This window comes from Onychostoma macrolepis, chromosome 11, assembly GCF_012432095.1.
Source record: "Onychostoma macrolepis isolate SWU-2019 chromosome 11, ASM1243209v1, whole genome shotgun sequence".
Lineage (NCBI taxonomy): Eukaryota > Metazoa > Chordata > Actinopteri > Cypriniformes > Cyprinidae > Onychostoma > Onychostoma macrolepis.
This window is the reverse complement of record NC_081165.1, coordinates 18567252-18579264: the sequence shown is the minus strand read 5'-3', so window position 1 is coordinate 18579264 and position 12013 is coordinate 18567252. Positions and strand designations below refer to the sequence as shown.

The following is a 12013-nucleotide window of genomic DNA, read 5'->3' as shown; positions in this document are numbered from 1 at the left end:
GAACTCAAAGATCTAAGACTTTTATGTACACACAAGGCCTATTCCTCTCAAATATTGTTCCCAAATCTGTGTTAGTGAGCACTTCTCCTTTGCTGAGATAATCCATCCACCTCACAGGTGTGGCATATCAAGATCCTGATTAGACAGCATGATTATTGCACAATAAAAGGGCCACTCTAAAATGTGCAGTTTTATCACACAGCACAATGCCACAAGTTTTGAGGGAGCGTGCAATTGGCATGCTGACTGCAGGAATGTCTACCAGAGCTGTTGCCCGTGAATTGAATGTTCATTTCTCTACCATAAGCCATCTCCAAAGGCGTTTCAGAAAATTTGGCAGTACATCTGACCGGCCTCACAACCGCAGACCACGTGTAACCACACCTGCCCAGGACCTCCACATCCAGCATCTTCACATCCATGATCGTCTGAGACCAACCCCCCGGACAGCTGCTGCAACAATCGGTTTGCCTAACCAAAGAATTTCTGCACAAACTGTCAGAAACTGTCTCGGGGAAGTTCATCTGCATGCTCATCGGGGTCTCGACCTGACTGCAGTTCGTCGTCGTAACCGACTTGAGTGGTATGGGCAGGCGTATGTTATGGACAACGAACACAGGTGCATTTTATTGATTTGATTTTGAATGCACAGAGATACCATGACGAGATCCTGAGGCCCATTATTGTGCCATTCATCTATGACCATCATCTCATGTTGCAGCATGATAATGCACGGCCCCATGTTGCAAGGATCTGTACACAATTCCTGGAAGCTGAAAACATCCCAGTTCTTGCATGGCCAGCATACTCACCGGACATGTCACCCATTGAGTATGTTTGGGATGCTCTGGATCGGCATGTACGACAGTGTGTTCCAGTTCCTGCTAATATCCAGCAACTTCGCACAGCCATTGAAGAGGAGTGGACCAACATTCCACAGGCCACAATCAACAACCTGATCAACTGATCACATATGCGAAGGAGATGTGTTGCACTGCGTGAGGCAAAAAAAAAATGGTGGTCACACCAGATACTGACTGCTTTTCGGACCCCCCCAATACAGTAAAACTGCACATTTTAGAGTGACCTTTTATTGTGGCCAGCCTAAGGCACACCTGTGCAATAATCATGCTGTCTAATCAGCATCACACCTGTGAGGTGGATGGAGTATCTCAGCAAAGGAGAAGTGCTCACTAACACAGATTTAGACAGATTTGTGAACAATATTTGAGAGAAATAGGCCTTTTCTGTACATAGAAAAAGTCTTAGATCTTTGAGTTCAGCTCATGAAAAATGGGGACAAAGACAAAAGTGTTGCATTTATCATTTTGTTCAGTGTGTATATATATATGCATATACAGTATATTATATATGTATTTTAAATATTATGTTTGATATTAATTAAAAAATAGAAGTATTTTTTTTTTCTTGTTTTAAGTGTGAACCTTACTAAATATTGGTAGATTTATGCTTAAAACAAAACATCACATAATATTATTAAGCTCATATAATATAATATAAAATTGATTTCTTGGAGAATTTATCTTATGACAAAATACTGATTTTATTTAATTCTTTTTGATTGCACAGATGAATGTAAATCAAAAACCATTCTTCGTCCTCCGTCAGTGTTCTGTTGTGCCTGTGCATGTTTAAGATGGTGACAGCATGGAAAAGATACATGCAATACGTAACTAGTGTTTGACTAGTGTATATTTCTCTACCAAAGTCTCTCTCTCTCATTCTTTTTCTTGCTCTCTCTCTCGCTTGCTCCTTAGCCCTTGAGCTATCTGTCTCGCTCATCAGATGTGATTGCTAACTCCACCCTTACCTCAGCGAGTGCTTCCCAGCTGCACTCGTTGTCTGGCTGCCCACAGCTGCTTGGCTTATTGTTCATATTGACCACTATTGTCCCATTCCATGATTGGATTATGCCAGCAAGCCTGCCACATCTGATTGATACCTCTTGGGCTTGGTTTTTTTTTTTTTTTTTTTGTTCCACCTTTGGTGGAAACATTTCAGAGAAAGATAACGATGAGGTGTATGTTTCCTACCAAAGGACTCACCAAAGAGGAGAGTCAGAGTAACATATTTAACCTTGAAACTTGTTGTACAGTACATCCTGATGCAATATTCCACCAAGCCAGTGAAAATGTACTGTAGCTGTAGGGATCTGGGTTTCATCCAAGAGGTGCATCAATGTGGACTCATTTGTTTTTCACTAAGGAGTACTGCATTATTATAGGATCAGATTACATCAGGGATACGCACACATTCTCCAAAAGTACTTCTCAAGTGGACTCACTATTTCATTATATAACACTCCCTCTTCCTTCTCCCTCTTCCTCATCCTGTCACCATGTCCTGTCAAGATTGCGACAGCTGCATGCATTGTGCGAGGCATGGTGTGTGACAATGTCTTACTATATGTAGAAGCTCCTCAGTCCATATGAGATGTTTTGTTGACTTTAAAGCAGGACATTGTGACATTTAAAAAGTTATCAGCCCATTGTGTGCATGTAATATGGGAATAAACATAATTTAAATGCACATTGCTTCTGATGCAGAGGTAGGGAATAACTTTAGTAAGGTATTAAAGCAGTAGTTCACCCAAAAATTAAAATTTTGTTATTTACTCTCCCTCATGTCGTTTCGAACCTGTATGAGTTTCGTTCTTATGTTGAACAAAAAAGAAGATACTTTGAAGAATGCTGGTAATCAAAAAGTTGATGATCCCCACTGACTACGTATATACAGGTTTGGAACAACAGAAGGGTGAGTAAATGATGACAACTATTCCCATATTGTGACCAATTCCTTAAGACTTACATAAATGTTCTTGAAGGAAAATATCAGTGCTTGCAGGGTTTTCAAACCTGGCTTCAAACCTTTTAAAACAATAGTTTTAAAAGGCATTCAAGATATAATGGTTCAATATCAATTATCACCTGATAGTAACATGATACTGGGTTCATACTTAAATCCCTATTTTTACATTCCTTTTGTCAGCATCTTACAATCACTTAGTTAATTTTTAAAAGCATTAATAATTTAATACCTGTTGATGTCATCTTTAGCAAATATCAGAATAAATATTTATTTATATTTTACTGAAATTATAAAAATAGTATATTTTTACAATAACGGTCACTTATTGGTTATTGACCATAACAAAAATAATACTTGTCTTATTGTTATCAGTCAGAATTGTTTAGACCTTTGTAATTAAATGCTCTGTCAGAGCTGTTTTGCTGTTGTAAAGACGACTATAGAGAGTTAAATAGATGCAGGAAGACCTGTCATAATTGTATATACGAAATAACATTTATCAGGTCCAGAAGTTTAATACTCAGAACAAACCCTAGCCAGAATGTTAGTGGAAGATCTGTGCCTTGTAAGCACAAAAAAATTATTTTTTAAGCATTAAAATGGGAATTGTCTAAAAGGGATAAGTACTTACTTTCCAGCTCGTAGCTTCAGCTTGTACTGTAGAACTTGTAGCACTTTAAGGCTCTGTAATTGAATTTTGATATGCATATTATATAATCCAATGGCTGCTTGCTTCAAAGCCTGTTGTATATGATCACATTTTGATATGCAGGGATCTGCATCAAGCTCATGCCAACCCATGAGTTACACCGTGCATGATAATTTCATTTAGGTTTCCTATGAACATCATAGAACCTCACTGAGTCATCATGCCCACCTTTTGACAATGCCATTGGAATTTGTCTCTTCACTTCTCGGCTTCCTCAGAGATGAGATGCGGTCTATGGGTAATTGAGATAAGGTGCACCTCCCTCCACTCTAGACCGGAGTTCATTATAGCAAATCCAGTGTGTGATATTAAGTGGCAACTTCACATCAAAGCTTTTAAGAGGCGTCACTGAAGCAAATGATGCCCCTAATACACCAATGCCAGACTTTGATGTGTGCTGAGTGAAGATATTCCAGTATTTTCGCTCCCAGCCTGCTTTTTATATACAATCTCACTTAAGAAATATCACACTGAACAGAGAAGAATCTTGAATTTAGAGTGGATAAGGATGCAGCACGTTTCCTCAATTGACAAACATGACCTGCTATCTTCGTTTTGGTCAGTTTAGTTTGGGCTCGGTTTGATGGGCACCTCTCTTGTGTCTCCTCCTGAAGGTAATGCGTCGATGAAAAGCATACAAGTAAACCACCAGCCTCCCATTAAGCTGGCTGGGCTGGTGGCCGGGGCCAAGTATCGGTTGCGGGTGTATTCCCATGAGCACAACTCCATCAGCAGCGACTATGTCACGTTCGAGACAGGCAGAGGTGAGGGGTGGCCAAGACACAAGGGAGAAAGAAAGGGCAAATTGTATCTTGTCATTTACTGATGGGTAACTGTCACTGGTACTGTAACTGGTAAAGCATGGTGCTAGCAACGCCGAGGGCATGGGTTCATTTCCCAGGGAACAAAAAGTGTTTTGTGAATTTGTCATTGAAGATCATTTGTTCAGAGCTTCAGATGCATTAGCAAACTTATTTTTCCAGCAGGATGCATATATGCCTCAGGTGGTGCGAGCAAGATGAAATCTCACAGCATTTTGTGTAAGAGCACGCTCAATAAGATATTGATCCCTGTGATGATAAGGATCCCTGAGCCGTGTAAATGCCATTTTAGGTGGGATGTTTGCTCTGTTTTTCGGGTATAGAAGATTGAGCTCATAATATAATCCAAACCATCAGCTTTATTGTTTGTTCCCCTCACTGATAGATCCCTCTGTGATTTTCCACATAAAAATGCCACTATTATTAGGCCTTATATTATATCAGAGTAGATTCTAATGCCTATGGTTTTGAAATGACGTATTTGACAAGCACATAAGGTGCAATGTTCAAAAGTTTGGGTTCAGTAAAAAAAAAAGTTCAAAGAAATTGGTAACACTTTAGAATAGGGAACACATATTCATTATTAAGAGTTTTCCCTCAATAACAACTAATTTGCTGCTTATTAATAGTTAGTTAGGTAGATGTTACGTTTAGGCATGGGGTATGATTACGGGATCTAAAATATGGCCATGCAGAATAAAACATTATATGTGCTTTATGAATACTAATAAAAAGCCAGTATGCTAGTAATATGCATTCTAATAAGCAGCTACAGTTAATAGTGGGAATTGGCCCTTAAAATAAACTGTTACCAAGAAATGAATAGTTTTATTTTCTAAATTGTTCAATTGTGGCAGTAAAGACATTTAAATAAATATGTATAACTTAAATTAAATTTACATTTTATGATTTTCAAAAGACTTCTATTTTAAATAAATTTCTATTTATCAAAAAATCATGAAAAAATATGTATAATGGTTTCATGAAAATATTCAGCAGCACAACTGTTTACAACAGTTAACTGATGATAATTATAGAATTTCTTGAGCACCAAATCAGCATATGATCCTGATGTCTGAAAGATCATGTGACAGTAGTAATGGCTTCTGAAAATGTAGCGTTGCCATCACGGGAATAAATTACATTTCACAATATTTTAAAACATGTTTAAATCATTTTAAAATATTTTAAAAATAATTATTTAATAACTACCGAGCCCCAACTTTTGTAATGTAGTGTATATCCAAATACCTTTCAATAGAGAACTGGAAAAAAACTTCTTGTCCATTCTCTAGAATCACTCAATAATATTAGGAGAGACTAAAATGTTTCGCAAGATGCATCTATTAAAAACAGTGTTGTTTTTTTGAAAACGGGAGTATTTGATGACGCGGTTAAACCAAGCTTTACTCGGGTTCCGTTTTCATCAGATAACTCTTCACGGAGAGAGCGCCCTGTTCTCTGATGTTATTATCAGGATGGGTAATTCAAATCCAGATCCGCAGTTCTCACCACTAATGTGTTTTTGATAAAGGATGGCTGTCAAATGACTCCTACCACGTTGCTGAAAGTCAGTGAGATTTATTAGGGTCTCCATTTGGTGTTAGTGTGTTCAGCTGTTCTCCAGACTTGATAAACCATGCAGGAAGCGAACATGCTTCTTAATGTGTAAAATGATCTGTGGGAGTTGATTTCTGCCATTCTTGCTTATGGGTATATCGTTACAAAACTTAAACATTTTATTCTGTACCTCTCTTTTTCTCCTCCCCTCCTCTCTGTGTGTGTGTTTGGTTGTTAACAGCCTACAAGGAGCAGGAAGACATTGCTACTCAGGGCTGGTTCATTGGGCTGATGTGTGCCGTCGCTCTATTGGTTCTCATCCTGCTCATTGTTTGTTTCATCAAGAGGAGTCGTGGAGGAAAATATCCAGGTAAAATGCAGCAAATGCACAGCCACATTAACCCAGGGTTATTTATTTATATGTAAATGATCCTTTTTTTATCAACTGTTTTACATGTGGATGGTCATGCATATGCATTTTTTTTTTTTTTTTTACCAGTGAGAGACAAGAAAGACCTCCCCTTAGATTCTGTTGACCATAAAGACCACGATGGTTCATTTGACTATCAGTAAGTTTGCACTTTTGGTCACTTCTACCATAAAAGTAAGCTGGGTTTTTTTTCCATAAACAGCTATTTGGGTTCATTTGAAGGGAAAAGGCTTTCAATAATCTTACTTTAGAACTGTTTATATGCACTCTCTGCTATTTATTATATTAAACCTGTTGATGAATAACTTTGTTTTACCTGTTACAGGTCCTGAACTTAGGTCTCACCCTGCAGAGGGGAATATGTCTTTCTCATTTTAATCAAAAATAACAACTAACCATGTAAACCAAACACATTTTAATTAACAAATGATTTAAACACCCCCAAAAACATGTATTAATGAGGCTTTTATATTATTTAAACACAAAATAAGCCTGCTGCAGTGTATATATCTCAGTCCAGCTGGAAAACAATGCACCAATTTCTCAGGAAACTGTGGTTGCCATGGAGTTAAAAACTCTCCAGTGTGCATCCTGATCACCATCCTCACCAACATCAGCTTCTGTAAATGAGTCCTCCCTGAACAGTTCTACCTCTGCTCTCTAAACCAGACAGATCTCATAACTTCACACCCTGAAGTTCTATAGTGGCAGGAAGAAATTAGTGTGCAACTCTGAAGAGGAGTTCACACTGCCCCAACAAACACCAACTTCCAGCGCTTGACAATCTTACTTTAGTATTATTAATACACTATTATATTCTTTATTCATATTTTGAATAATAATATGAACTTAAATTTTTATACTTTACGTTTTCATTTTAATTGATCAGTTATTTCATATGCTTTTATTTAAGGTTTAATAATATTAGTATTTAAACTTATTTCAGTTACCATTGTAACATTTCTGTTTTAATGATTTATTTTTTGTGTTATTATGATCCAACAGTGGAGAGTGAGCAGGAAGTGAAGTGGGAGAAAAACAACATTACTAATTTTCAAAGTTTTTATTCTAACGTTTATTTATTATATTTCAGCTGTTTTGCAATTAAATTATTTCAGCTTTAGTTAACTAGCACTGGCCCTTGATGGCTTTTGTTTGGAACAGCGTGTTACCCTGTTGGCATTTGTTAGGGCAGTGTGAACCTTAACGAACAAACATTTTTCTACCTGTCATCCTTAATTTATTTTTAAGGTTTTGTTGTATAAGCCCACATCATTCAGGATGGTGTGGAAATTACAACCTGGGTACAAAGAGTAATGGGAAGTGTCAGTGAGGGCAGACATTATACATCTGAACCAATAGCTAGTCAATTTTAACATTTGTTAACTTTTCAGAAAGGTAGCTTGATTAGCATAGCAAGCTAAACACAAGCTGTCCGAAATCGCTCATTCACTAACTCCTATATAGCGTATGGCAGTAGAGTGCACTATATTAGCAAGGAGTGACAAAACTGAGTGAATCCATGGTGGATTTTGTGAAATAGTGCTCTATCCAGTGTATTTGAGCTCAAAGAGTGCATTGTAGGTATAAATGACTGAAGTTGTTCACTTGCAATTACAAAAGTGCACTATATAGGCTACAGGGAGCGGTTTCAGAAACAGTAATAGCTTCTCCAACACTGCACCTGAGCTACATTTGACATTTCAGTAGAAATGTAACATGGATTTGTAGTTTTATTTGGTGTAATCCTCTTAACCACTAATTGAAAAACATGCTCTAACCATTTGGACTACAGCATTTTTAATAAATCCACTCATATCACATTATTAACAGTTATGTAATATTAAATGGTTCGCCTTTTGTCAAAGCTAATTCACTTTAAGGAGATCAAGATCACAGATCTTCAGTAACTGATTAGCTTAGTAATGCTAAGATGTAAGTTATGCTAAGCCCTCCCTTTCTACTTTCTAATGTCTCTCTCCATCTAACATGTGAATTTTGTGGCCAACTTCATCTTCATGAACCCCTTTCTTCCTCCTCCTCTTTCAAATTGGCGGATGGGTTGTTAAGGAACGAGAACAGGTATTTGGTTCAAGCACATCATCTCAGCCTGAGCATGTCATTGGTTAGCCTATATGTGGATGACAGAACGGGGACTAAAGCTGCTGTCTAATCAGTGTTTGAGCTCTTCAAAGGTGTTAAACCCCTTGGTCCCTCTGTTTTGGATACAATCCAGCAATTTTATGAAAGTAAACACACCGTGTCCTAATCAAACACGATACAATAAAGCAACTAGGGTGAAAAGCTAGCTACTAGCAGCTCAGGTGTGGATAAGTGTTCAGGGTTTTACGTAAAACTTGACCATATGTCCTCTTTTTCCCCAACTATGTCCTGGCTGGGATTTCTAGATTACCTAAAATGTCCAGGTTAATGCTTTGTTTTTCTATTGGTGTGCTCCCTACAGTTCTCATACATTAAATGTACGCATATTTGCATTGGTTTGATTTGTTCTATGTAGATCCCACCTTCTCACACGCCACCATTGGTTGATTATGTACGATGCTTGCATGCTATTGGTCAAACTACAGTCATTACCTTCAACAAGTATGATAACAATAAGAAAACCCAGACATTTTATGCAATTTAGAAATCCCAGCTAATACATATTAGAGTAAAAAAAGAGAACATGTGGTCACCCTAAACATAATGTAACATAAAACGTGGACAAGTGACAAGAGCAAACTGCTTGTCACTTGAAACTTGCCAGTTTAGGACACGGTGCTGTAAACACTTACAGCACCACTTAAAACACTTATCGCATGGTTCATAAAAAGCTGTTCATCTCCGAGAGTGAATTGGAATAGGTATTAAAAGCTTTAGCCTGAAATAAAATGTCAAGTACTGAAGCATTTTATTCCCTCTTAAAGTATTTTTTACGCTCTGATAAAAAAATGATCATAATGATTCATTAGTTTTCATTGTAAGGTTAATATTTTAAAAGCTGGTACTGTAATGGCAAGGTTGATTTATCAAAAAGGAACCAAGGATCTTCCTCCCACGTTCAACACCCTTGAAATGTTGTTCAATGGAAAGTACAGTACACAACATTCAATGACAGCATGAAACGTGAAAATGATTCTGCTTTGTTCAGAGGAAACTCAGTTGAACGTATATTTGCATGCAAGGAGTTTGCTAGGAAAATGTATGGTTTCTCAGTTCATTGAGTCTATGATACCCTTTGGCTTTCAGAATTTATCATGCATTTCCTACAATCTGAGAGGAGAGTCTGCTGGAAATCAGAGCCCTTGGGTTTTGTCAGTGATCTGTATTCAATAGAATGCCACATCTAGAAAATAAACAAAAAGCTAACAACAGATTATTTGCTGAGGGCTGTTTATAATTATGATGTTCACTGCATCATTTTCTTTTTCCTCTTATTTTTCTTTGAAGTGCCTCTTTGATGACACAAATGTTTTGTTTTATTCATTTTTTCTCACTCTTTCTCCCCTAATCATTTTTTATTCTTGGGTGTTTTCCATTCCTGTTGGTCCAATGAAGGTCTCTTGAAAGGGAAAGGTATGAAAAGAGCGGCATTAATTTCACCTGCCTTTGGACTATTAATCAAGAACTAAAGCATTTTTTGCCTTGCATTTTTGATTTTAATCGATTCATACATGTCCTTCTCCTTTAGTATTGTTAAATGACTGAAAGCACAGGATACATAACATTTGTAACTAACATATTTTTGCATGACACATTTTTTTCCCCTGTCATTCTAACATGACTCATAATTCATGCTTCAAAATTTGATGTTGTTACAATATAGCAATTTACCAAATATGTGAATTTAATAACTTTATTTATAGGGCTGTCAATTTACTCACCCGCACATCAGTTTGTTTCTTCATCAGAACAGATTTGTAGGAATTTAGCATTGCAGCACACTCTGCAGTGAATAGGTGCCGTCAGAATGAGAGTCCAAACAGCTAGAAAAACATCACAATAATCCACACTGTCTGTCAATTAATATCTAGTGAAATGGAAAGCTGGTTGAAGAACTGGAATCGTATGAATTACTTGTGGACTATTGTGATGTTTATCAGTTGTTTTGGCTCGCATTCTGACGGCACCCATTCACTGCAGAAGATCCATTGATTTTACTGATCTACATGTCATGTAATTTAATTTTTAATTTTTATTTGACAGCCCTATTCATTCATTCATTCATTTGCTTTTAAAATATTCTTTAAAAATTAGGCTACCCGATCTCATGATGAAAACGTACCTGTGGGAATTGTTTTTGCAAGACACGAAATACATACCAAAAAGTACATATCACTGCGGTTTCCAACAGAAATTAACACTAAACTGGGTTAAACAGCGAACACTTGTAATCGTTTTCGTACACCGTTATGATTACAGCTTCTTTTTCATATGTTTTGTTTTCTGGACGGAAAAAGCTTGCTTGGCACCTCAGCCAGCATGGAATTGGACATAGAATGCGGAATCCTATGAAAAACATGACTCGCGATGAAAGAGCTGAAAGATGAGGGATCGAAAAACAAGCTAAAACGGCATTCTTGCGATTGCGTTTTTACGCCACTTTCACTTTTGTTCATACTATCAGGTAGGTTTAGGTGAAGTGCATTTGGTACTATATTTTAAAACGTCACAAAGCATTAAAGTTATAGCGCCACTCAACGTACAAAACCAACATCACATAAAACGTACCATATGTACGTTCATCTGTTCCGGGGGGACAAAAACAAACACTCTTTTAGCGGCACTCAGTGGACATTTTACATCGAATATGTCACAAAACGTACATGGCGGTACGTATTTCGCGTCTTACAAAAAAGTTCCTACAGGTACATTTTCGTCATAAGAACAGCTTGCAAATAGGTGTGTACAACAAGCCTTAATTCATGCTAAATTTAGTATCACGTCATCACAGTTTTTATATCCTGTAAAAAATGATGTACAATACGAAATACAGATTGCTTTCGCTCATTGAAAATCAGTTTTTCCACTATTTGAGGTGAAAAGCAGGTGATACTGTGAGTGTGAGGACTGATCGATTAAATCAAAAACCCATTCTCTTTATTCCCTGAACTCATGCTGGTGCAGAGAGTGTGTTTGGTGGGGAAAAGCATTTCCTGAATGTCCCTTATTGAATCTAAAGATAAATAACTAAACGGCCATGATTTTCCAGGTGTCATGGTGCATGCACAGAACCGTGTCATCTGGTAATAACCTACTATTTATATTTAATGTACACATTTGATGCAGAATTGCTCCTTGTTTATAGAGAGGATATATGCAGTTGGTAAAAGCATTTTTATGACCCGTAGCAATGGATAATATCATGGAGCCTGGTTGTAAACCTTGTTTTGTGAGGGGACAAAGTCGTTTATTTACAACATCTCAATTTAACAGCCCATCCGTAATACAATTTACAACAAGGTCCATGGATATTACATGAAATTTAAAATGGACCTCTGTGCTAAGTCAACAATTTTTAGGATCTGATAGGTGTTGCTTTGTGGGTTTCTGTTTTCTTGGTGCTTCTCAGTTGATGTAGGTCCCAGTTCCTCATGCATGACACTCTTACCCCCCAGCAGAGGTCCGTTTTAATGCGACTCGCATGTATGGGCATGGACAGGA

At 37.3% G+C, this 12013-nt stretch overlaps 1 protein-coding gene across 19 annotated transcripts in view; it reads left to right on the top strand.

Annotated features, from left to right (window-relative positions):
• The window catches only part of nfasca (neurofascin homolog (chicken) a), a 91286-nt gene that overhangs the window by 74533 nt on the left and 4740 nt on the right, over positions 1-12013 (top strand). For 9 of the 19 annotated variants that reach the window (XM_058791122.1, XM_058791120.1, XM_058791119.1 and 6 more), the window contains 3 exons: positions 4153-4302; positions 6161-6289; positions 6419-6488. In XM_058791122.1, the coding sequence (XP_058647105.1) occupies positions 4153-4302; positions 6161-6289; positions 6419-6488 (349 nt within the window). Of the gene's footprint in view, positions 1-4152; positions 4303-6160; positions 6290-6418; positions 6493-6674; positions 9926-12013 lie in introns of those variants that run through there. The other 10 variants (XM_058791124.1, XM_058791127.1, XM_058791130.1 and 7 more) reach the window with 5 other exon arrangements.